This window comes from Oreochromis aureus, linkage group 14, assembly GCF_013358895.1.
Source record: "Oreochromis aureus strain Israel breed Guangdong linkage group 14, ZZ_aureus, whole genome shotgun sequence".
Classification (NCBI taxonomy): Eukaryota; Metazoa; Chordata; class Actinopteri; order Cichliformes; family Cichlidae; genus Oreochromis; species Oreochromis aureus.
In genome coordinates this window covers 2,855,906-2,881,914 of record NC_052955.1, presented here as the reverse complement: position 1 = coordinate 2,881,914, position 26,009 = coordinate 2,855,906, and the positions used below count along the sequence as shown (strand labels likewise).

Sequence of the window (26,009 nt, the reverse complement as noted above, 5' to 3'; positions counted from 1 at the left end):
AAAATAGTAACAGTAAGAGACTAAACTCCAAACAATATATACAATAATATAATATTAATTAGTCAGTGTCAATTGTTGATTTGTCCTGTTCCCATTATATGACGAATTATGATGTCTGTTTGGTAGCCGTTTGCATACTATGCATACTCTCTCTCTCTTCATATATAGGGTCATATACAGTATGTGTGTGTGCGTGTGTGTGTGTGTGGAGGGGGGGGGGCGCCAGAGGGCGTGTTCGCCCGGGGCGCCAAACAGGCTAGGACCGCCACTGCCCAGGCTACCAGATCACCAGCGCAGCCCTGAGGCCAACTTATTAAACAAAACTGTAATGAAAGAGTTTCACTGCCCTCCAGTGGTGAAAGTAAAGAACTGCAGTGACACGTGTAAAACAACAACGCCTGTGGCTGTCCTGTAATGGGTGTCGCTAACAGTTAGTTTGGATGTTTTACGTTCTCTTGTACTCATTTCTCTTAATTTCTAACTTTTAATTAATTTATTTTATTAGGATTTCATTAATAATGTTGTCGGATAAGTAAAAAAAAGATCTCCCCTGTCCTAAAAAACGACGCGTTCTTGAAAAGAAACAATGCAAATTAATTTTTATTTTATTTTATTTTATTTTATTTTATTTTATTTTATTTTATTTTATTTTATTACGTCTCCCCTGAAGAGTCATTGCGCTACGTGTCACGTCACCCGGAAGCAGGAAGTGTTCAGGAGCTTGTTGTGAGTTGTCGTGGAGGCTTTGCTTCTGCTGTTGGTCTCGTCTTCCTGTTGGCCCAAATGGCGAGCTTCGTGGGTCCGGGTCAGACCGGTCCGGGACTCCGGTGCTGGGCTCTGGTCCTGCTGATGCTGGCGGAAGCGAACTGGCCGGTGGCGGCCGTGTCGGAACCGGGAAAGTGGGACCTGGACATCAATAGCGTGAGTTTCCTGCTCGTACCTCCCGCTGTGATTCTGTGCTGGTTCGTTTAGGTTCTGTGATGAACGGGTTGGAGAGGAGAGGAGCTTTGAGCAGATAAAAAGTGTTTCAGCGGAGATTCGGGCGAAGCAGCCGCTAAAAACACCGCTCTGTTTGCGCTGCGCCATAATCGTTACGCCGCTAACGTTAGCTAAAGTGAAAGCATGCAAGTGGCGCCTACTCATCACGAACGATCCTGTGATAACCAGATGCGCCATAAAGACGTTTGATATCAATAAAATCCCACCAGTTCCTCGCATATATGTGAAACAGGCCGAAACCAGCCGCTCATCTAATCCATGTAATATATGATTTAAGGTGTGTTTGTGGTCCTCTCTGATAAAAAGCCTTGTTTAAAGATTCTGCTGAGAGGACTGAAGGAGTACTTTGAGTTATCAAGGAATGAAGAGAGACTGGAGGACAGTTGATGAATCAGGAAGAGGATTAGTAAGGAGGAAGTGATGGCAGCTTTGAAGACTGGAAAGGTGGACGCTTCAGATGACACATGTGGAGGCCAGCAGGCTTTTTAACCAGAGTGTTTAACACAGTCTTGTAGGACGAGAGGATGCCTGAGGAATGCAGAAGTGGTGCTGGTACTTTTCAAGGACAAGCGTGATGCACAGAGCTGCAGTAACTACAGTGCAATACAGCTGATGAGTCAAAACAATAAAAAGTATGGGAAAGAGTCGTGAGCAGGTTAAAGAGAGAGAGGTGATGATCAGTGAGCAGCAGTATGGCTTCATGCTGAGAAACAGCTCCACACATGTGATCTTTGAGTCTGTGGAGCCAGAAAAGCAGATGTTATGGTGCAAATGAAGAACTGCATGAGGAAGTGACAGAGAAGTATGAGAGGGTGTTGCAGGACATGTATGAGGAGACAAAGTTTTGTGTGTCTTAAAGGAAAAAATATCTGCTGATAGATCAGATTTTTAATCGCAGTGGGTCTTAGAAATCCTGCATTGGTTGGGCTGTAAGCACAGTCTGTCCACATTCTGCGCATACCTGTTTGGTGGGCCTGTGTTTGTTACATGCATTAGTCTGCAGAAGACTGTAAAGCTGTGACTGTGTACTGGAAAACCAGACTTACAGTATGAAGGTTAATGATAAACCAGACTCATCAACGCTGTGGGTTAATATCAAAGCTGATACACAAAGACAATTTTGTACCACTGTTTTTAATCTGCACAACCAGCAGTGGTGTGGAATTAAATACACAAAGTTCCCGAACACTGTAAGCCACGTTTCCAAAAACACGATAACAGGCATTTAATCTCCCAGCTCAGGGGCTGAAATTTATATTTCCTTTAATGCTTCACACAGGGGGGCTGCAAATGGGGGTTTTTATGAATATAGCGAAAAATAGTTTTGTCACAGTCCTGGTGATTTTCCTTTGGTGGAACTTGTATGCAGAAAAACCCTGAATTTATCCACTTTAGGGAGGGACCACGGCTGGATCGAGGTCACTGTGTTTGTGTGGGGAGCTGGAAATATCGGACTGGGACTGCTTACAAAGACAAACGATAAACCTGCAGGTTACAGGCTTTAGTCTCCCAGGAGATGAGTAAAGATAATAATTCAAAACTTAGATTCAAGTCTCACAGCAAATGTGACCCTTCAACACATTTTACAAGTCATGTAAAAACAAAGCCCACCTTGTATTAGCTCTGAGGTTTTTCACATCAGAACATAATAAAACAGATATGTAGTCCTGACCAAGTGATAAACCCCATGATGCAATAACTAGTAGAACCATGTTTGGCGACAGTCTCTGACATCATTGCGGACGAGTTTTGGCCCACGCTTCTTCACAGAGTTGCTTCAGCTCTCTGAAGGTCCCAGCACAGCGCCTCCGTCAGGCTCAGGTCTGGGTGTGGACTCGGTCCTTTTCTTTTTTAGTCATTCTGTTGGAGATAAACTCCTGAGTGTATGAATCATCAGGGCCTCGTTAACTAACTGTGTCACAAATCTTTGTGCATCAGGGATTTTTCTTCAAACAAATCATCGTCGGACTGACGTAGAAAATGTAACTATATGTCTTTAAAACGGCAACTGTTATTCATAATAATACTACTACTAATAATAATAATGATTGCATTGTGTGGTATGTCCTGTTTTGTAGGTCACCTGAGGCTGTGTTTGCCTAATTTTAAGACATGCTGAGGACCAGATTATATTTATTATGTCCTGATATGTAAAACATTAGAGCTGGAAGTTCTTCACAGGACTGTATGTTCTGAGTATTTTATATTTCGTCGTTCGGGTCGTCGCTCAGTTTGTTCTGTTTTGCAACTTTGTTGTGACTTTATTAAATGTCAGAGAATAAAAATGGATTTTCTTTGTTTGTTTCAGGATCTCCTGAAGAAGCAGAGTTACTTCTTCTACACTAAAACTCTGTTCAATAACAGCATGATCAGTCTCAAATGTAAGCAGAGGTTTCTTCTTTGTAAAGTCTTTCTAATCCAAATCTGTGAAATAAAGTTTGGGTTTGTCTGCGAGCACTGAGACAAGTCCAGTTTATGTTTGCTGTGCAGGCAGAAGCAGAAACTGTAATGTCTCACATTCTGAAACAAAAAGTTTACTTAAAGTGGACTTATTAATTTTTATTTAGCAAAACATATCATATATTTATATTAAATGTAGGCAGACACTCAGTTTCAGGTTTACTAGTGTGTGCCTAGTAAAAGCTAGCTCCACCCACTCAACCTTCAAGCCCTTTGTTAATGAAGGATAGCCAATCAGAAGAAAGCTGACTTTGAGCATTGTTTCAGAAACACTGGGAGAGGAACAGTCAGGTTAAAATTATGAAGTGAAATAAAGAAAATAACAAGTGAAATTTTTCACACGTTGCTGTTTGTGGTGGAAGAAAGTCCAAGAATAAAAAATGTAAAATGTGACTTCTGTCCAGTTCAACAGCATTGTGGCCTAGAAGTTAATTTGGTTTGTTTGTGTGCGCAGTTAAGTCACATAATTGCAATAACTCGTCTCAGCCGAGCCTGGACATTTCCTGGTATCTGAGGAGCTCGCGCTGCTACGACGAAGTCTTCAACCTGAACGTAAGACGCTCTGCTTTCTTCTGTGGAAACTGCTTATTTGGAGTATTCTCTACTTCCATGTTTTGGACTTCTGTAAACATGAACTTCTGCAGATAATCTGAGTATTTTTTCTACCTTTGTAGCACACAGACGCTCACAAACACATTTAGAGTCCAAATAAGAACATCATTATTTTAGTGATTTACAGTTAGGGTTGGAAGTTTGTGGACAGTAACATATCAGCAGTTTTGCCTTTGTGCAGTACCCCAAGTCAGACAGTCATGTGAAGTGCAGACTTTCAGCTTTAATTTAAGGGTTTAACAGATGTATTAACTCCATCCGTTATTCGTTGAGTGACTCGAATACCTCGACTTTAAATGCTTTATTTATGGCTCTGCAGTGCACAGTTGTTACCATGTAATTACCAGGGTTTCAAGCGTGGATCGCCCCGTGTGTGGTGCTGCACTGCGCTGACAGCACTAGTTTAAACCCTTTACTGGGAAAGAAATCACCTGATCCACAAGCTTCAGCGTGAAGGAAGGAGAACTCTGTAGCTGCTCCATCAACACAGACAAAACAGAAGTTACATCAAAATATGCAGATGAGCTGTAAATTAGGGCTGTTCGATATAACGATATATATCGGATGACGATATGAAAACGTCTATCGCTTCATTTTACGCTATCGTTTGTTTCGTAGTGTCGCAAAATAAACTGTTTATAGCTATTTTTTTTCACTGTTTTGATGGTCACTGCAGTGGCTATATTAATTTCTTAAAGTTCTCTCTTTCTCTTATATTTAAATAACCACACTACAGACGGACAAGCGACTGTTTTTATGCGTTGTCGTTAGCAACAACGACGGTAACACCATCGCCTGGCTCCGCCATCTGCTTGTTTATTTTCCACATAAACCTTTCACAATAAAGCTGAAGATCATGTTGAGATTTTTCAAAATAAACTAAATCACGTGAAAGAGTATGCAGAGTGTTTACAGATGAGAAGCAAAAAAGAGCCGTCAGGTGCTAAAAAATAAACCTTAGACTCAAACGTTAGAACAGGCTTTTCCCCGCAGCACGCCATGTAATGATTACTCACAAAGAAAATGGCGGCCGTTACAAATTATGTCTAAAAATGTATCGTTTCATTCATCGGTTGAAACACTTGACTCCAGGTACACGACGCCCAGCAGAAAACACTTCATGCAAGTCGAGCTGCCCGAGATTCACAGAATTTACAGAAAATGTTAAATTTTTCTGATATATATGTCGTTGTCGGCAGAGATGGGCAGTAACGCGTTACTTGTAACGCATTACTGTAATCTGATTACTTTTTTCAAGTAACGCGTAATGTAAGGGATTACTATTGCAAAAACGGTAATTAGATTACCGTTACTTTCCCGTAGGAACGCTGCGTTACTGCGTTACTAAAACCGTGATTTTTTTGCGAGAACGTCTCATGACAGTGACGTGGCGAGTGCGACGTTCGTGACAACAGCTGTCTGCAGATCATAATATATCGAAAAGGGGACAGATTGTAGCATGCAGCGTTTAAAGCGTGGAAGTACTGACCTTATTTTGAGTTTGATTCCATAAAAGTGACAAAACATTAGTGTCCGTTGTGCGTGGAAGAAAACTTCTTTTTACAGCGAAAAACCCCTAAACTTCCAGGCAAGCAGCGAGTGTACTACGACGTAATGTGAAATTCACAGAGAAACTCATGGATTCTTCCACTGACCGCTGCGGCACACCTGCACCAGGGTAAACCTCCGCCTACCCCAGTCCTGCTTTACAGGTGAAAATAGAGCAACAGGACCGCTAGTCTTTGACTTTTATTTATTTTCTGCTGTGTTTTACTTGCATCTATTTGAAAGAGTGAGTGTAAACACAAAAAATATTTTATTTTATGTGCTGGAATGTGCAGAAAATAGGTTTAAATGTTAAACAAATTTCTTCCAGTCAGAGAATGTTGCATATAATTTAATTTTTGCTTGATGCATAAAGTTAAAAGATTAAAACTAATAAAACAAGTTTTAAAAGAGACTTTTCCATTTGATTACATTTTGTATGATGAATTATGCAGAAAAAGTAGAATTGGGCTGAAAGATCTATCGCTTTATCACCTATTCAGGTTGTAAATTATGTTTTTAAAAAGTAACTAAGTAACTAAGTAACTAAGTAATTGATTACTTTTGAAAATAAGTAATCAGTAAAGTAACGGGATTACTTTTTGGGGGAAGTTATCAGTAATTAGTAACTGATTACTTTTTTCAAGTAACTTGACCAACACTGGTTGTCGGGATGATCAATGTTTTATATCGGGATATGAGATTTTGGTCATATCGCACAGCCCTGCTGTAAACTTCTTCTGACATGATAAACTGTCTCTGGTGATACCTGCAAGAAGCAGGGGTGAATCTAAAGGTGGGCATGGGGTGCACAAGACCAGATTTATTTCCAAGATGTCATAACATTTTGACTTAAAGTGAAAGAATATATTCTATTAGTTAATTTGCATTAATATTTTAAAATACAAAAACAATGCTTTTTTTGAAGGGCAGTAAAACTTTGGCTCTGCTGCAGACGAGTTGATGCAACTTCTCCAACAGGAAGTGTTGCAAACCTCAGAGAATGTTGATATGCTTGATTTACTTGATTTGACACACCACACACACACACACACACACACACCACATATACATGTAAACTGAAGGTCTGCACTTCTCATTCTATTCATTACTATTTTATTGGTTCATCATTATTTTGTTCATAATCTCTGTGGCGATGCATGGAGGCAAAAACTACAAAAACGGTGTCCTTACCCCAAACCTTTGGGCCTCGCTGCATCTGTCCTGCTCTCCTTCTGTTTACACTCCACACAGGAGCGTTCCCAAATAATCAGGATTCAGTTTTCACGTTTCGTTTCGTTTTTTCTGTCATCTGGTTGCTTTCCTAGTGAAATGCAGCGAACAAAAATCACAGTTTTAGTTGTTTTTTTAAACTCATAATCCTCGGACTGCGATCAGTGTGACATCACTGAGTCTCGTCTCAGGATCCAGCATCTCAACTGATAACATCTGTGCCATCTGCAGGTAAAGGGGGATAAACGCTATTTCACGTCGCTCAGCGTCGAGAGAGAAGGAGGAACTGGGTTCTATTCTTCACACAAGTATGATACAATCCACTGTGAGCCTAATAAACTCAAGGTGAACACACACACACACACACAGTGCAAATACTGAATGAAGTGTGTGTGTGGTGATTGTATGCTAACACAGGCGTGTTTGTTTTAAGACTCAGTTGAACCTGAATGACTTTGAGCCAATAAATCAGCTGAAACCACTGCAGAAACCACTGCAGAAGGCACAGGTGAGCTTTTTTATTCTGTCTCAGTTCTTCACAATCAAAAACCCAAACACCTGAAGCACTACGGCCCTTCGTCTCTTCAGCTAGCTTCAGCTCTGTGTACTGACTGTACTCCCAGTTTGACCCTTTGAGGTGTGTCTCAGACGGCGAGTGTTTTACATGCTCTGCAGGTCTGATGAGAATCATCATGGCCGCTTTGCTCACACACACTTTCTGGTTTGTCCGGTTGGTTTAAGCTGCTATTTGTATTTCAGTCAAGCACAGAAAACACTTCAGGGAAACGAAAGAGAGAGGCTCCAAAGCCAAAGGTGAGCACATCACACACACACGCACGCACGCGTCGGGTATTCATATCTTGTGGGGACATCTAATTGACATGTTTTCCTCGGCTACTTAGCCTAACCCTTACCCTAAACCTAGCCATAACCCAACTGTAACCCTGACACTGCCTTCAAACTCGTGGGGACCAGGATTTTGGTCCCCATAAGAGCTGTTGGTCCACACTGTTGGTGTTGGTTACTTTTCAAGTGCCTTCATAATTTCAAAGGTTAATAAGTAAGGACAGTATTTTGGCTGGTCTAGACTCACAACTTAGGAATGAACAAAATGCATACAGCATACATAAATTTAATTTAAAATTTTTTTAATGTATCCATAACGGACGTCGGGATTTGGGTTGTGACAGCGTCTGTGTTGAATGTAGAAGCCACGCTTAAGTTCACCTCTGTCTTTGTAAATGGAGGGACAGTAACTGTGTGTGTATGTAAGCGTGTAAAAACTGCAGATAGATTAAGAGCAACAGTATTTTGTCTCTATCCGCCATTGTAGAAATTCATCTCATGTAAACAATAACGGCGCACAACTTTGATGTTCTGTGACTAAATCTCAGTTTTCCTCGTCCACACCTAAATGCAAAAATTGAGTTTTCGAAAATCTCCATTGTCAGTGACCCAAAACGCTGTTTACGTGTGGACGAAAGGCCCAAACGCAGAGAAAAAGCTGCGTTTTCAAAAATACCCGTGTACGTGTGAACGTAGCCTCAGTTTGTCTGTCAGTATTTAAAGAGCTCTGTATGAGTCAGGCGTAACCGTCGCTGTAGACACAGGTGTCCAACTTTGAGGGCCGGTGTCCTGCAGGTTTTAGATGTGTCCTTGATCCAACACAGCTGATGTAAATGGCTAAATGACCTCATCAACATGTCGTGAAGTTCTCCAGAGGCCTGGTAATGAACTAATCATGTGATTCAGGTGTGTTGACCCAGCGTGAGATCTAAAACCTGCAGGACACCGGCCCTCGAGGCCTGGAGTTCGACACCCTGCTGTAGAATAATGTAGGCAAACAGACGTGGATGGACTTTATTATTGGTCTCTTCACTTCACAGCTTAAAGTTATTCTGGTTATTTTAAATCCATAGATTTTCTCGAGTGTTTGAGTCTGTTTAACTAACGTTGTTCTTCTTTGTCTCACAGTCAGTGAAGACGAACGAAACCGACAAAGATCAAAAACAGGTCAGCTGCTATTCCTGAAAGATTATCTTGTGATTCTAGGATATCCAGATGGAGGCTTCTGTAAATTGATGTAAAAGCTGCTCTCTCTCCGCTGTTGCTCAGGTTGGGAATCCTGGTTTCGATGCGGTGGCTCGGAGCTGGGATGACGGACCCTACATGTTCATCCTCAAAATCGAAGACAAGAACCAGCCGCCTGATCCCAACAATCAATGGAATCTAAAGCGTCAGTGCACGCTCATACATAAAACACAAACACAGACAGCTGTCTGCGTCAGGATTAGTTAACAATCAATGAGATTTACAATTGTAATTAAAATATCTTAAGTCTGTGTCTCATAATGAAATCATTCAAAATCACAATAACAGGCTTTTTAAATAAAACATTTAAGCCAGCGTGCGGGTGGACTCGAATCAGAGCAAATCTGAGAAACATCAACTGCAGTTCACGTGGTGTTGCTGCAGGGTCGCTCGAGAGCTGGCCCTCAATCAAAGGCGAAAATTAAACTAAACTGGTGAAAAACAACCATTTAAACCTGCTTCTAAATAACACAAGAACACCTTTAATTTCCATTTTATCAAATCCAGCTTCCATAACACGTCCAAACTGAAATAAAATGACTCTTATGTCCTTCAGTTTTCTTAGAGTGAAGCTGATTCTACCTGTTCAAAAGAAGCTAGCATTTGCTAATGGAGGCTGATTGGTCGAGCAGAGGACTGTAACATGGAGCTATGTTGAGAGGAGTTGGATGGTCTCTGCTCTGATGATCAGTGAGCAGAGGCTACTTTAGATAACGCGAGTCACCGTCTGATACCCACTCTGTTTGTATTTACAGTCCAGATCAGTATGAAGGGTCCCCATGGCTTTATATCAGCGTCTGAATGGCCTCTGATGATGGTAAGAGCAAACAAACACACACAGAAAAATTAAAATGATATTTATTTGGTCGGGTATTTAAAATGCAGCAATAAGTCATTTACTTCCTGTCGCTCCTTTCTTCCAGTTCTACATGGTGATGTGCATTGTGTACGTGCTGCTCGCCATGCTGTGGTTGGTTCTGTCCGCGTGTTACTGGAGGGACCTGCTCCGGATCCAGTTCTGGATCGGAGGCGTCATTTTCCTGGGCATGTTGGAGAAAGCTGTTTACTATGCAGAGTTCCAGAGCCTCAGAGATGAAGGCGTGTCAGGTAGATGCAGACACACACAGGTGGTGGCCCACGTGGTGCATGACAGAGCTGTGATGAATATCCTGTGTCACGTGTCCTCCTGCAGTCACCGGGGCGGTGGTGTTTGCTGAGGTGCTCTCTGCAGTGAAGAGGACTCTGGCCAGAGTGCTGGTGATCATCGCCAGTCTGGGATACGGCATCGTCAAGTGAGTTTCCCAGCTTTACTGACGGCTGGCAGGTGCTTTATATGTTCCCACTGTGAGAACCTCCCCTGTAGGAGAAGGAAGGACCGACTCTGAGGCTGATGTGTCTGAAAACCTCCAGCTGTGTAGTTAAAAACCCAGCAGCTTAGCTGAAGCTGGGAAAAGACGACTCATCACCGCTATCGTCACCAGATATACTAGCCTAGTGCCGGTAATGTTATGCACCCGTCTGCCACCAGATGGAGCTGCAGCCCAGCATCATTGTAGAAAAATGCCATAAATGTTAATTTATGTTAAAAGTTGTTTGCTACTGTGAAGGAAAAGAGTGAGATCACAGATACAAGCAGTGGAAATGAGCTTCCTCACAAGCTTTCTTTTTATTCAGTCTTTAAACTTGTGACTGAGGCTGTAAAGTCATCAGGAAACTTTTACTGAGGTCACAGATCAAGTGAGAAGAAAGCTCATTTTCTCATGGTCTTCTATGTCAATGTGTCCCAAACACTGTGCTGCAGTACATAGGTGTGCAGTGGAAGATTACCTGGTTCCACCTGATTAGGACTCTAAGCGATCGGCCTGAGTATCGGGCAGAACAATTACATTCTCTTCCACTAGAGGGCAGTACAACTACCTGCTGTAATTAAATGGGTTGCCAACTGCCAGTAAAACAGAAGAAGACGAAGAAGAAATTATATAATAGTCATGCTGTGAGACACACAGCACATGATAGCAATAGATAAATATTTGAAAAGAAAAAGGCCAGTCTGACCTGGTCCTGGAGAAGATTCCGACCCAGATGAAGGCCCTAGCAGGAGTAGTGGTCGGAAGAAAGCAACAAAGGTATACTGGGGACAAACCGAGCCAATTCCACTATACCTGGTGTGCGGGGAAAAATTATCAATATGCTTTTTGTGACATTGGTGTGCTGTGGGATTTTTCTAATGTGAAATATGTGCTTTGGCTCAAAAAGGTTGGGAAATACTGTTCTGTGTAATCAGAAGTCTTTGGAACCAGAGGAGCACCCTGCTGGTCTTTAGAAATAGTGCAGGTTTAAGACTCTTATGTGATGGTGTCACTTTTCAGACCTGGAACTATGTCTATAAACTCCTGTATGCTTGTGTTGAGTCTCCAGTCAAGTCTCATAAAATAATCCAAACATTTTGCTGACTTTGCTCAAAAATAAGATTTCCTCCCTGTTCTGTTTTACGACACGTGCAGCGTCACATGACATTACTTGCTCGTATTTCCCGGTTTCAGGGATAACTGCCATGTTTGCAGTTGGAGAATCCTCCCATAGATTTCTATTAATGTCACTGCTGTGGAAACGTAGACAAGCAGTGAACTGAAAGAATTTTGAGATCCACTGAAAGTGTTTCTGATTCTTTATATCCATCCATCCATCCATCTTCTTCCACTTATCCGGGGCCGGGTCGTGGGTGCAGCAGCCTAAGCAGAGAAGCCCAGACCTCCCTCTCCCCAGCCACCTCCTCCAGCTTGTCCGGGGGAACACCAAGGCGTTCCCAGGCCAGAAAGATATAATATCTCCAGCGTGTCCTGGGTCTCCCCCGGAGCCTCCTCCCAGTGGGACATGCCTGGAATGAGGCACCCAGGAGGTATCCTTGACAGATGCCCGAACCACCTCAACTGGCTCCTTTCGATGTGGAGGAGCAGCGGCTCTACTCTGAGGCTACTTCCACACGTAAACGGTGTTTTCGATCACTGAAAACTGAGATTTTTAAAAACTCCTGCCAGGATGGAGATTTTCGAAAACTCAGTTTTTGCGTTTAGGTGTAGACGAGGAAAACTGAGATTTAGTCTCGCAACGTCAAAGGTGTGCGCCTTTTTTGACGCTGTGCGCCGTTATTGTTTACATGAGATGAATTTCTACAATGGTGGATAGAGACAAAATACTGTTGCTCTTAATCTATCTGCAGTTTTTACACGCTTACATACACACACAGTTACTGTCCCTCCATTTACAAAGTGTGGCTTTGTAAATGTGGCTTCTACATTCAACACAGACGCACTCACAACCCAAATCCCGACGTCGGTTTTGAATAAATTTACTTAAAAAAAAAAAAAAAATTATGTATGCACTTTGTTCATTCCTAAGTTGTGAGTCTAGACCAACCAAAATCCTGTCTTTACTTATTTACATTTGAAATGTTGAAGGCACTTGAAAAGTAACACAAAGTTAGCTGCCTTTCCAGGAAAACAAAAACCTTTCGGAAGTACTTAAGGTTTTGTGAGGGTACCAAACCCTGTTTAGTCTTTCCCTCCCAGGCTTCTAGATGTCTGATTGGCCAACATTTCTTTTTAGCGTTTACATGTGGACAGAGATATTTTTTCAAAACTGCATGTGTGGATGGGGTTTTTTTTAAAAAACGAAAACAGAAAATCTCAGTTTTCAAAAATACCTGTGTACATGTGGCCCTTCTCACCCTATCTCTAAGGGAGAGGCCAGCCACCCTTCGGAGGAAGCTCATTTCCACCGCTTGTATCCGCAGTCTTGTTCTTTCAGTCATAACCCACAGCTCGTGACCATAGGTGAGGGTAGGGATGTAGATCGACCGGTAAATTGAGAGCTTCGCTTTTACACTCAGCTCTCTCTTCACCACAACAGACCGGTACAGTGTCCGCATCACTGCAGCCGCAGCACCAATCCGTCTGTCGATCTCCCGCTCCCTTCTGCCGTCACTCGTGAACAAGACCCCGAGATACTTAAACTCCTCCACTTGGGGCAGGGACTCGTCCCTGACCCGGAGTGGGCACTCCACCCTTTTCTGGCTGAGGACCATGGCCTCCGATTTGGAGGTGCTTATTGTCATTCCCACCACTTCACCCGATGAAGCCAACAGAACCGCATCATCTGCGAAAAGCAGAGATGAGATTCTGAGACCACCCAAGTGAAAGCCTCCGCCACTTGGCTACACCTAGAAATTCTGTCCATAAAAATTATGAACAGAATTGGTGACAAAGGGCAGGACTGGCGGAGCCCATCACCCACCAGGAACGAGTCCAACTTATTGCCGGCTTTGTAGACCAAGCTCTTGCAACGGTTGTATCGAATGGCCCGTAGCAATGGGCCAGACACCCCATACTCTCGTAGCACCTCCCACAGGACACCCCGAGGGACACGGTCGAATGCCTTCTCCAAGTACATAAAACACATGTAGACTGGTTGGCAAACTCCCATGCACCTTCAAGTATCCTTGAGATGGTAAAGAGCTGGTCCAGTGTTCCATGACCAGGACAAAAACCACATTGTTCCTCCTGTATCTGAGGTCCGACTAACTGACGGACTCTCCTTTCCAGCACCCTGGCATAGACTTTCCCAGGGAGGCTGAGGAGTGTAATCCCCCTATAGTTGGAACACATCCTCCGTTCCCCTTTCTTAAAGATGGAAACCACCACCCTGGTCTGCCAATCCAGAGGTACCGGCCCTTCACGCTACATTGTAGAGGTGTGTCACCCAGGATAGCCCTACGACATCCAGAGCCTTTAGGAGCTCAGGGCTTACCTCATCCACCCCAGGGGCTCTGCCACCAAGGGGTTGTTTAACTGCTTCAGTGACCTCGCCCCCAGAGATTGGCGGGTCATCCCCTTCACCCCCAGACTCTGCTTCATCCACGGAAGACGTGCCAGTGGGATTGAGGAGGTCCTGAAAGTATTCCTTCCACTGCCCAACGATTTTCACAGTCGAAGTCAGCTGCACTCCGCCTGCACTATACACAGTGCAGGTACAGCACCGCTTTCCCCTCCTGAGTCGCCTGACGGTTTGCCAGAATCTCTTTGAGGTAGTCCCAAAGTCTTTTTCCATGGCCTCTCCAAACTCCTCCCAGCCACTGCCCGAGCCGCGTTCCGCTTGGCCTGTCAGTATCTATCAGCTGCCTCCAAAGTCCCACAGGCTAACCAACCCCTCCTTCTTCAGCCTGGTGGCTCCTTTCACATCTGGTGTCGACCATTTGGTTCGGAGGTTACCACCATGGCAGGCACCAACCACCTTGTGGCCGCAGCTCAGTGCAGCAGCTTTGACAATAGAGATGCTGAACATGGTCCATCTGGACTCAATGTCCCCAGTCTCCCTCGGAATGCTGTTGAAGCTCTGCCGGAGGTGTGCGTTGAAGATCTCGCGGACTGGGGCCTCTGCTAGGTGTTACCAACACACCCTCACTATACGTTTAGGCGTGGCAGGTCTGTCCAGTGTCCCTTGCCACCTGATCCAGCTCACTTTATATAGCGGTCATTATCTCCAGATACAGTTCACACACACAGAGTGACGGTGACTCTTCTTCTTCCCTCGTTTCTCTCCTGCAGGCCGAGACTCGGCGCTCTGCTGCACAGAGTCGTTGGCGTTGGTCTGCTCTACCTGATCTTCTCCATCATCGAGGGAATCTTAAGAGTCAACGCTGTGAGTCCCAAGAGCGCTGCAGTACTGTGTGTGTGTGTGTGTGTGTGTGTGTGTGTGTGTCTGACATGTGTTTCTCTGCAGGATCGAGGGGACAACACCAGCAGTAGATTTTTGTGCGACATAGTGCTGGCCTTCACTGATTCCTGTGTTGTCTGGTGGATATCCTTTAACATGTATTATGAGAATCATCTTCTTACTCTTAATTAATCTTTTAAAAACTAAATACAATCTGTCACACATAAGTGCACGTAAATCACTGAAAAATGTATTTATAACCACACAGTCAGGATTTAATAAAGAGACATAGGAGTCTGTAGGGGTTTTCCTCTCAGAGTGCATCGTTTTGGGAGGACAGTATTCAAATGAATCATACCGAGGGTTTTGCTTAATTTAATGCAGACAAAAGTCTCTTTTGCACCTGTTGTGGCCGTGTTAGCTTCCATTAGGAGCGTTAATTTATTTGAAATGCCAGAGCGAGGTGTCAGTGCATAACTGGTGCGAGTGGACGGCTCAAAGCTGCGAGCTCCATGCCAAAGCTTTGGCTCGATCCTGTAAATCTCCGCAGACTTAAAGCTGAGCCCCAAATTGGTCTGCTCTGCACATGTGAACTACATGGATGTAAACTGGGTGTCAAATGCATACAAGGAGCGTCTGCAGTCAAGGTTTCTTTTTCCTGTTTAATGCCTTTTCTTGGACAAACATTTCTTACAAGATTTTATTTTATTTAGAAGTCTGAGCCCTCGTCAGTGTCAGGTCACCAAGTCACCAAAAGTTACAGCAGTTAAAATGAAGTAAAGCGTACTGGATTTATAAAAAAGCTGCAGCCACCAGAGGGCGATAAAGCTCTGAACCCACCGGGTCCTCTTGTTTGTCTTTTCCGGTTTGTTTTTCCCTGCTGGGTGGGGGATGTAAATGTCTGATGATGGAGCAACATGAGAGATGATGAATAAACTCCACCCACCTGCTGCACCCTGATGAGCAAAACAAACCTTTTAGACTGAACAGAAGCTGTTAGCTGTGCTGCGTGTGGGTGGGCTGTGTGTGCATTTCTCTTCTTCCTCTCATCCTTCTCTTTTCTGTTTACTTCCTCCTTTCTTTACCTTCCCTTCCTGCTTTTTTGCATCCCTCCTCTTCCTCTTCATTTTGTCTCCTTCGCCTCATCCCGCCTTTCTTCTCCTGTCTTCCTTTTCTTTCCCTCTCCAGGCTGAAGATGATGTAGTGCTCCTGGCTGCTATTCCTCTGGCTGTGCTCGACTCTACCCTCTGCTGGTGGATATCCGCCGCTGCACCTTCCCCCCTTTTTAGTGAAAGCTTGGCTTTCTCTCCCTTTCTTTTTCTTTCTTGTTCCTACCTGTGCAGTGCAGGGAGGGAGTGCATGTTAGCTGAGTGGGACAGAGTTAAAGTATTAAATTGTCCTGCGTGTGAAGTGAATGTTGCATGAAAGGTTTCCATGTTCCTCTTGGTGAAGTTCCTTGACCGTGTCGTCACATCTTTGTGAGCCTGGCTCAGACGATGAAGCTGCTGCGCCTCAGGAGGAATGTGGTGAAGCTCTCGCTCTACAGACACTTCACCAACACGCTCATCTTTGCTGTTATAGGTATTTAAAGTTCTCTTTGTGTTTAATATTTTATTTTCAGGTCCTTGTTTTAAGGCTGTGATGTTTGTGTGCTTTTCAGCATCGGTCATCTTCATCATCTGGACCACGAGGACCTTCAGGATGTCCAAATGTCAGTCTGTAAGTACTTCAGCGCTTGGATTCAGTTAAAGTTGATCTCCAGCTCCTCTCTCTTTCATTACTTCATGCTTAAATTTCACTGGAAAATATTTAACTGCAAAAATGAGAAGAATTAAGATTAATTCGATTTATTCTCTGAACCGTCATGAGTTTGTTTTTTCTTCCTCACTGCTGAATCTCTCTCTCTCTGCAGGACTGGAGGGAGCTGTGGATAGATGACGCTTTCTGGCGTTTCTTGTTCTCCATCATCCTATTGGTCATTATGTTTCTATGGCGACCGTCGGCCAATAACCAGAGGTAGGATGTTGTTTTGGGTTTTTTTTTTTTATCCCCAGTCTCCAGTTTGTGTCTGTAAAGTAAAGCCGTGTCCTCTGTGTCTGTAACAGGTACGCCTTCAGTCCTCTGGTGGATGAAGAGAGCGATGAAGAGGAGAAGGAGCCCATGATGAACGACGCTTTTGGTCAGAACGCACACCTGCCTCACTTCTCTCCTCTTTCTGTTTAGCCTGAGATGAAATGAATCCATTAAAGTGGATTCGTTCTGTTTATTCTTCAGCTCCATGATTCACTGTTCATAATAATCCGTTATCTGATACTCTGGCTCGGTTCATCCTCCGTCTAAGACGAGCTGTTTTAGCTTTTAGCCCTTTAAGCCAGCTTTCTTCTGATTGGATGCCCCTCATTAACAAGACTTTTGAAGAGCAGCTGTGACCTCATTATTAGAAACTTTGATCATTTTTAACACGTTAACGATGTTACATAAGTTTCCATCATTAGAACAGGAGCCATGCTGCACGAGGTACCTCTGGTAAATGATCATCCACGTTTTATTATTTTTCTCACAGTTTGTTTGTTTTTCACTCCTTTGTGCCTCCAGAAGGGGTGAAGATGAGGGGCATGAAGAATGAGGCCAACGGCTCGACCAAAGCCAACAAAGTGGTGAGTCAGAGACATCCGAACACCGCCAGACATCAGCCAGTGTTAGTGTTTCGGTCACAGAGCATTTGGATAATCTGTTAGTACAGGAACCTCACAGCAGCCGTGTTATTGGTCAGATTATGGCATTAAAATGGTCCTAAAGGCTCCAACAGCACAAACACAGTCCACAAAAGTTGCTTAATAAAATGCAAACTAATGAGTTATTTTTAAAAATTACAGTAATGAAGGAGGAAATTAGCTGTGGAGACAAAAGCGTATTTCTTTGTATCAGGCTGTAAACGTGCTTCATTTGTGCTGTAAAGTTTTAACATGACCGTCTGCTGCTGGAGCCTCCAGTGGACGTCAGAGGAACTGCAGCTTTTGGTGCTCCACCGTTATCTTAATTTTTAAGGATCCATTAAATGGATTAGAAACTAAAACTTCTTTTCTTCTTTTATATCCTTTTTTCCTTTTTTTTTACTTTCTAAAGTTTTTACTAAACTGATTATTGTTCAGTCGTCGTAGCTGCTTATTTTACTGTATTCAATCACAGTTTCTGTAACAGCTGATGAACCCACATTTAGTGTTCAAAGGAAAATCTTCTATTTGCATCATGCAGCATGATCCCTCATGTTTAATCTCCTTAGGATGAGGACCTGAAGTGGGTTGAGGAGAACATCCCATCATCTATGGCAGATGTGTAAGTCATCACGAGCGTTAATCAGTGTGAATCTGCTGATTATTGTAAATCAGAAAGCTGACACTGAACGTGTTTTCCCTTCCTCGCAGCGCCCTGCCGCCCCTGCTGGACTCTGACGAGGTAAACTTTCACTTCACTGGAAAAATTTGACATCACTTCAAACGTAAAATGAAACTTTATCCGTCACTGTGGAGAATTTAGAGCACAAAGGCACAAATGGTACCCGGACTCACTGGGATCTGACCAGTTGATGGTTTAGATAATTTTTTTTTTAAACTACCAAAGTTATTAAAGTTTAAACTTTATCACAGTTTGAAAATTGTGTTTGAGGCTGCTAACAGATAAATAATAAATGAGACATCATCGTTACTGACAATAACCTGCAGGTAACAACAACATTACAACAAAGTTAAGCAGCACGCAGCTTTACCACCTGGGTCTGTTTATCTGCATTAAAGAGAAATGCAGGAAGTGTCTCTGGACATGAGAAGTCCCGAAATGTCCCCAGAGAGTGTGGGGTCCCCTCATGGGCTGCGAGGTCTCGCATTTGAGCCATCAGAGGTCATTTAATGTCAATAAATTATTTCTTTTCCACTTAATTGAAATTCTGAAGTCTGTAAAACTTTGAAATCCACAGGAATATATCATTTTTAAAAGTCACATCTTTTATACTTTAGAGGACAAGGTGCCCAACTCCTCTGGGATCAGGTCCAAAGTCAAGCAGATGTTTCTATTATAGAGGCCTTTTCGACTTCGCAGGGTTTAAATAGTGTCTTCATTTCTGGACCTGTGATTCATCCTGAAACTCCACGTTATCATTATCACTTTATATTAATATGTGAAGGAAAGCTGTGGTGGTTTGGCTGGATCTCCCTCTGGAGACCACAAAGCGTCAAACTGTTTTCACCTGCAGTCTTACTGAGTTTACTTGAAGAGCTCAGTGAACAAACTCAAACTTATTGAGAAACACACACACACATTCTCGTTTTCATGTTTTGTTTGTGAGGACATCTAATTTACATAATGCTTTCCCTAGCTGCTAACCCTAACCATCAGATATGAATGTCTAATCCTAACCCTCAGCCTGAACCATAACTATAACTATAACCTAACTGTAACCCTGACTCTAAAACCACATTTTGATTCTCAAAAATGCCTTCAGACTTGTGAGGACGGCCACTTTTGTCCTCATAAGTCACTGTTGGTCCCCACAAGTTTAGTAATGTTCCAATTTTTGGTCCCCACAAAGCTGTCTAGACGGGTACACACACACAAATACACAGCTTGTGAGCAGCAGGGGGCAGCAGACCCACAGTAGACACCCTGTGCTGCTGGTTACGTCATACTGTTGTTTATCGTCCTCTGTGTTGTCATGGTGAGCAGAAAGATGTGACGCGACAGACACACGGTGTGTGTGTGTGTGTGTGTGTGTGTGTGTGTGTGTGTGTGTGTGTGTGTGCGCGCGCGCGCGCTGCAGCTGTTAATGATCCTCTGAATAAAAACAAAAACATATATTTGTATTTTTTATCATCGTTTGTGTGATCAGTAAAAATCCTCCGGTGGCCTCAGACTGACGTCCAGCAGTTGCTGCGCTCGTTTTAATATCCGTTTGTGTTTTTCCTCGTGTCCTCTGTTGGCTGTTCATTCAAACCATTTTCCAAATTATTTACTCTCTCGTCTCCAAACCGAGCCTCTTTAAGGCGTCCGGCAATCAACAAAGTGCCTCTTATGTAAAATCAATTTCTTACATAAGCGGCCATATGAACGCAGAGGGGTATTAAACCCCACAGAAGATATGAAGTGTGCTCACGCCCTGTGGTCCCTGCAGGGCGAGCGGGCTGCGTTCTGCCAGCGAGGATAATGGACGTGTATGTAATGAAGCCGGCTCATCAAAGGGTTAAATTAAGGGGAAATAATGCCTTTAACTCCCTGCTCGTCAACTCCTTTTGGTAGATTATGTAACGCGTTCTTGTTATTTAAGAGATAAATGAGGGCTGAATCTGAACTTAACCTGCCTGTTATGGTAAATTACGCAATTCATCACGATTGAGGAGGAAATTCTGCCTCACCTGCCGTCACCCCGCCGCTTTGTGTTGTTTTGCTACCTGAATAAATCCTGTTAACCTGGATTCTGGCAGCCGAGCCAACGTGTGAAGATTCCTGCTTTGTTTGAGACGCTCGGCGCTCTTCAGTGTCTCTCATGAAAACACGGAGGTGAAGACAGAAGCTGCTCTCTGACCTCCCTTAATCCCTGAGCCTGAAATAACCTGATGTAAAAGAGCTTTTTAATATTTGTAAATGGTGCTGACCTCTGCAGTTTGTCGCTCAGAGAGTACACCGAGCTGTGCTGTCAGAAAGGCCGGTTCTGAGCAGAACGTTTAGGCTGTAGATCCACTCAGGACCATCGCTGTTTACGTCCACGCTGAGCTCCACTGTCCTGCTGTGGAAACATTTTGACTGCTTGAGAATGTAAAGCGGGGGTCACGTGGGACCAGAACCACCAAAGGGTCCAGTTCAGCTCGCAGGGCTGAGTCTGCAAAAGGTGTAAATTTCAGCGAGGTCAACTCCCCGTGTGGTAGAGCTGGGCGATATATCGAGTTTTTTAAAAATATCGATATATTTTTATACGAGATATAAGATGTGACAATATCCTTTATATCGATATAGTCTATGTTACGTTATAATTATAGTTGCGGAGCCGCAAGTTTGCCTCTCTTTCGTCCACTTTTGTCTTTACGCAACGGTTACTCGACCTCGCCTCTTCTTCACTGAACACAACTCCCCTCCTCCCCATCGCTTCACCTGCAGGCAGCGACAAGATGGACACGGCAAATCTCCGTTAATGAGTTACTGCGCATCGCCCGTGCGTGGGGGATGGACCGCGTCAACGTGTTAACGAGCTAACCACGCTAACGAGCTAGCCACGCTAACGCCATGCACAGCCTGAAATCCTTTCATTTTCTCAAAAGTTGACTGCGCTCTTTTGTATGAATTCTGGTTGTGCTTGATGACGGAAATCGAACCGATTTTATGTGATACACAGCGCTCAGCAATCTGTCAAAAACTGTTTTAGTTCGACTTTGCTTCAGCTAAGCTACGGAGCTGCACCGCTTGATGGATTGTCGGAGCATTACGGCTGTACCGAGGAGCCTCATGCGAGTGATACGTACTGTGCTTCAACGTAATATTACCGTAGCTGTTGTGTGTATAAGGACCATAAATGGCTCCTGTTCAGAGACATGGTTACTGAAGCGGATTTCAAACTCCAGGCTGTCAGTCACGCAGTAGAAGTTGGGAACAGAGCAGCTGTGAAATCTGTCTATGTTATTATGCTCAGCGTCTGTTAGTTTACATTTTGACTGCACAATTGTGAGCTCTTTGTTATGCACAAAACAACATAGTTTTATTTATAGAGCATCATTATTTAATAAATGCTCATAATTTATTTTTGAGTAGTTTTTTCATGTGTACATCTATGCTGTATGTTAATAAAAGTGCCTGTGTGACATCTGGGACACAGCTTTGACTAAGAACTCTCTTTTGAGCCACCGTGAGGATGTTCTTACTTTATGGCTTTAAAAATATATCGAGATATATATCTTATATATATTATATTCACTTCAAACCATCCAGCTAAAAAATATCGAGATATGAATTTTGGGTCATATCGCCCAGCTCTACCGTGTGGCAATGCAGGAGTGGAACAGCCTGCAGACGATATTCCAGCATCGAGTCAAAAGGATGTAAATCCTTGCTAAATCTGCCCTTCTGTAAGATATGATATAGATGATTTTCAGGAGCTCTGAGGCCGTGCGTCTGCTCTAAGGTGGACGCTTCAACAGTCTGTGTGCAGCTTCATTCATTATTCAGCCCTGCGCAAACTTCACCTTCTCACTACGGTTAAAGCGCCTGAAACTATAAACGTGCTGGTGTGTTTTCTGTTGCAGGAAACGATGACGACGAAGTTTGAGATGTCCAAGATGGAGTGAAGCACAAAAGAGGAGTTTTTTTTTAAAAAACCAAGAGACTATGGCATCACCGAGAGGTACGCCCACGTGACGAGGAGGAGGGAGAGATGAAGCGATGGATGAAGGAGGGAACCGATGGGAGCGAGCTCACTGTCGCCGTGTGATTTCATCCCTGAACTTATGAGCTTTGTAAGCCTTGACCTGTACATACGCTGGGAGCAGAGTCGAGCGGCAGCGACGCTCAGATCCTTTTATTTGGTTCTTTTTATTTCCTGTTTGTACTTAAACGCCTCTCTCTGTATACTCTGCACACACAAACAGTATATTTTGACAGATTTAACGTTAAATGTTTTGTGCTTGTTGGATTTTTCACGTTTACACGCGCAGGTTTTCTGTCTCGTCACTCTGCGTTGTCACTGCAGTGGGTTTTGGGGGCTTTTTTGGTTTGTTTGTTTTTTTAAGATGAATGAAAAATTTGTGTTTTGATTTCTTCAACCTGCAGAGACTTAAATTGTGAATCATAAAAGTAAAATGTGAGTAAACATTGAGTATTTCTGATGAGGCTGAAGTTTGTCTTTCATGCCAGTTTTGTGTTTTCGTGGAGCTTGTCTAATTCTCATTATTAATTCATAACTTAACATCCTTCCTGTGCTGAGACGGCTTGTTTGAGTTTGACACATTCTGCAGGTTCCGGTTTAGATACCGTAAAACCTGCGACGAGGCCCCGACGCACAGGGTTTCGTTACTGCACAGAAATGAGCAGAAAAACAAAACGGCGCAGTCGGTCTTTGGTTTTAGTGATAATTTAGGTTTATTCTTCGATCATAATGCCAAAAGTCAGACTTCGGAGTCTGGCTGGGGGTAAAATCATAGACTGTATATAAAAGATGCTTTCCTAAATGTTGGCGCTTTGGTAGCCATGTTGTCTGTTTGGAGCCAGCGGGGACTGTATTTGGATGAGAGCTGAGGTGCCGCATTATTAGCTAACATGGCTAACACACTCACATCACAGATACCTACTAATTAGTCCTCGACTTTCACTCAGACTTCATGGTTACTACAGTAACCTCACAGCAGCCATATCATTGGTCAGATGATGTCATTAAAAAGGCTCCAACAGTACAAACAGGGTCCAGAGGTCCAGTTCAGGGACTGGAATTAGCCGAGGTACCAGGCTGAAGCTGCCTGTGAAAGTTTTTAACTTGTCGATTTACTTGTTTCGGCTCCTTTTAGTGTTTTCTGTCAGACTGTGAGAAGTTTAAAGCTAGTTCTGCTGGTCCTCTGCCATAAAAGGTTTCACAGCAGGTGGTTTGATTTTGCAGATTTACGCTGGATTCCCTTCCTGATGCAACCTCACAGGGGAATTGTGGCTCTGGCTTGACCCAGCGACCTTTTTCCTGCCAATTGAATGTATGAATCACAGCCCCGTGGAGCCCCTGTCAGATTTTTTACAAGTCTAAAAGAACCCGGCAAACACTCAGACACACCAAAGTAGTAAATTCTCCAAACTCTGGTTGTATCGACAAATTTACAGTCATCTACCTGGAAGGTTGATAGTCTGCATGCCAGAGTATTCCTGTGCATCTGCTCTCAGATGCATCCACGGCAGTGTGAATGTTAGAAACGGTGCTTGTGTCAGTGAGACACGCTGGATGAAGCCCTTTGAGTGTGCAGTGTAAGAACCTGTCCAGTCACCATCACGACTTGTTAGATCCACTCTTGCCCGATCAGTGTTTCAGTCTGTTGGTCACTTTGTCGACTTCTCCTCGTCCAAGCACCGACCAAAGATTCCGGGTCAGATTACGATACGGGAATTTTCCTGCCCCTGAATCCAAAGTTTCAAGATTTCTGCAAACTTCAGATCATGTTTGTCTTGTGACATAAAGCTCCATCATGCTGGAAGGTGCACAGATTGTCAGCAGATTGTTCCTGGATAGTTGCAGGAAGTCGGTCTCTGAGGATTCTTTCAGTATATTTCAAATTGATTTGTTTGCCGGTAAAATTACCTCTGGTTAGTCTTCACTGCATAAGAGAATTTTTTTTTAAAGGCAAAGTGTTTGAAACGAAACTGCCGCTGACTCACTTTTGGAGCCTCGAGTGGACCCTGGAGGAACTGTAGCTTTTGGAGGACTTGGCTAATGAGTGATGTCACAATGGCTGCATCCATCTTTTATATTCAATTCAGTTTTATTTATACAGCGCCAAATCACAACAACAGTCACCTCAAGGTGCTTTATATTGTAAGGTAGACCCTACAATAATACATATACAGATAAACCCAACAATTGTATGACCCCCTATGAGCAAGCACTTTGGCGAGAGTGGGAAGGAAAAACTCCCTTTTAACAGGAAGAAACCCTGGAGGCTTCTTCCAGTCTGTGCTTCAGCCCCGGGAAAATGTCTCATATTCAAACTTTGCACCATCTTTTTATCTGTCTGTTCGGCCGCCTGCAGTGTCTTCTCTCTCAGGCACACACACTCCTGACACAGCCCTGTGTGTGTGTGTGTGTGTGTGTGTGTTTCAGTTAAAGTGTTGACGCTGACTTGTCTGGATGGACTAAATGCTCCATGAATCGCCCGGATCAGCTGCAGGACAACTCTCCCTGTGTGCTGCCTGCTCCCATCAGCCTGCAGCGCTCGCTCGCTTTCACAGAAATCAGCTCCACTTTCGGCTTTTTCTCAGTGAGGTTTGAGGCTGGACTTTTATTTTGGAGGGCTGCTGTTCCCGAGTCATATTCAGTGTTTTGTGTTTTCTTACATAATGCAGCTGCTCTCATAAAGTGGACCTACAGCAAATCCCGAGCAGATAAGACGGGTCTGACAGCGAGCATTGTCTCATTTTAAATCCAGCGAGCAGCAGCTGTTACAGATGAAAAGTGCGTCACATAAATAAAATCCATGTAATGCAGGCTTTGAGCATTACACTGGAGTATGTGGCGCAGCGTTCGCGCAGCAGAGTGTGATTACGTTAAATTTAGATGAAAAGTAAAAACCAAACATCTGTTCCTGCTGAACTGTGGACGCAGGAGTCGCTCAGAGTCGTCTGCGGCGATTACCGTTTGTCTCTTTGAAAAGTGTGTTTTTATATCAGCTGTGATGTTGGGGAGAAACTTTGTTTTCCACTTCAGCCTGTAAAATAATTTTGCTGTTTGCTTTGTAAAAAAATCTGAAGTTGTTAATAAAAAGTAAGTTATGAGCTTTGTGTGCCCCTAAATTCTGATTTTACACACATATTTCAATTCTTATGTGTTTATTGATATTTGCATCTTATGACATTTATTGTTTATTGGCTTTATTGGTTGTTCTGATTGGTTGTCTAATGACTTTTACACAGAATAGACTACCCGTCTACCCCCCTCCCTCGAGGGAGATAACCGGGTAGTCCTCCATGGAGGATGCCACCACCACCACCATCTGCTCCTGGATCTTCCAAACAAACCGGCCTCAATCAGCCCGACTCGGCCCACACCTCCCTGCAGAGCTGCGTTCTCTGCCCCCTCTGAGATGAGACAGCGTACAGGGTGGAGGTAGAGAACTTGTCCCACTGCTGCAAAGAGAATAACCTGAAGCTGAACGTCTCATAATGGACGTCAGCAGGCACAGACAGGTCCACTCAACTCTCACTGTAAATGGAGAACAGGTGGAATATGATCTCACCTGGAGTAGCGCTGGGCCATATCATACCGTTCACGGTAATATATAATGTTGGGCAACGATAAGAAAATGAAATATCACGATAGAATATGGCTAAAACGTGCATGTGCAGTGCCTTTGTTTTCATACGCACACTGCAGAAAAAGCGTGCCGGCGACAGAGAATGAGAAGGGTGAAAGTGGATCGTTAAATGAAACAGATGAATCAGAATTGGTTTGTAAAAATGCTGCGACTTCAGTGGTGTGGAACTGGTTTAGCTTTCGTCCATCAGATACACAACAAAGCACTATTTTTGGTAGCGCATGCTAGCGGGCGTCGTTATTACCGTGTTGTTTGGAAAATACGGCACACTTAAAATCAATCCTTTGATTTTCTGAAAGTCGGCAGTGTCCCTTATAA

General features: G+C 43.6%; 1 protein-coding gene across 1 annotated transcript; it reads left to right on the top strand.

Moving 5' to 3' along the window:
- Window positions 1-684: 684 nt before the first annotated feature.
- On the top strand, window positions 685-25,152 carry zgc:162698 (uncharacterized protein LOC560165 homolog). The gene is made up of 21 exons (XM_031743616.2): window positions 685-921; window positions 3,308-3,380; window positions 3,914-4,011; window positions 7,081-7,194; window positions 7,283-7,357; window positions 7,609-7,662; window positions 8,824-8,862; window positions 8,965-9,085; window positions 9,696-9,757; window positions 9,864-10,047; window positions 10,133-10,232; window positions 14,544-14,637; window positions 14,719-14,796; window positions 16,125-16,233; window positions 16,313-16,371; window positions 16,565-16,668; window positions 16,758-16,831; window positions 17,248-17,309; window positions 17,936-17,988; window positions 18,078-18,108; window positions 21,936-25,152. The coding sequence occupies exons 1-21, from the start codon at window positions 784-786 to the stop codon at window positions 21,975-21,977; spliced, it is 1,764 nt and encodes a 587-aa protein (XP_031599476.1). The 5' UTR covers window positions 685-783; the 3' UTR covers window positions 21,978-25,152.
- Window positions 25,153-26,009: the final 857 nt, after the last annotated feature.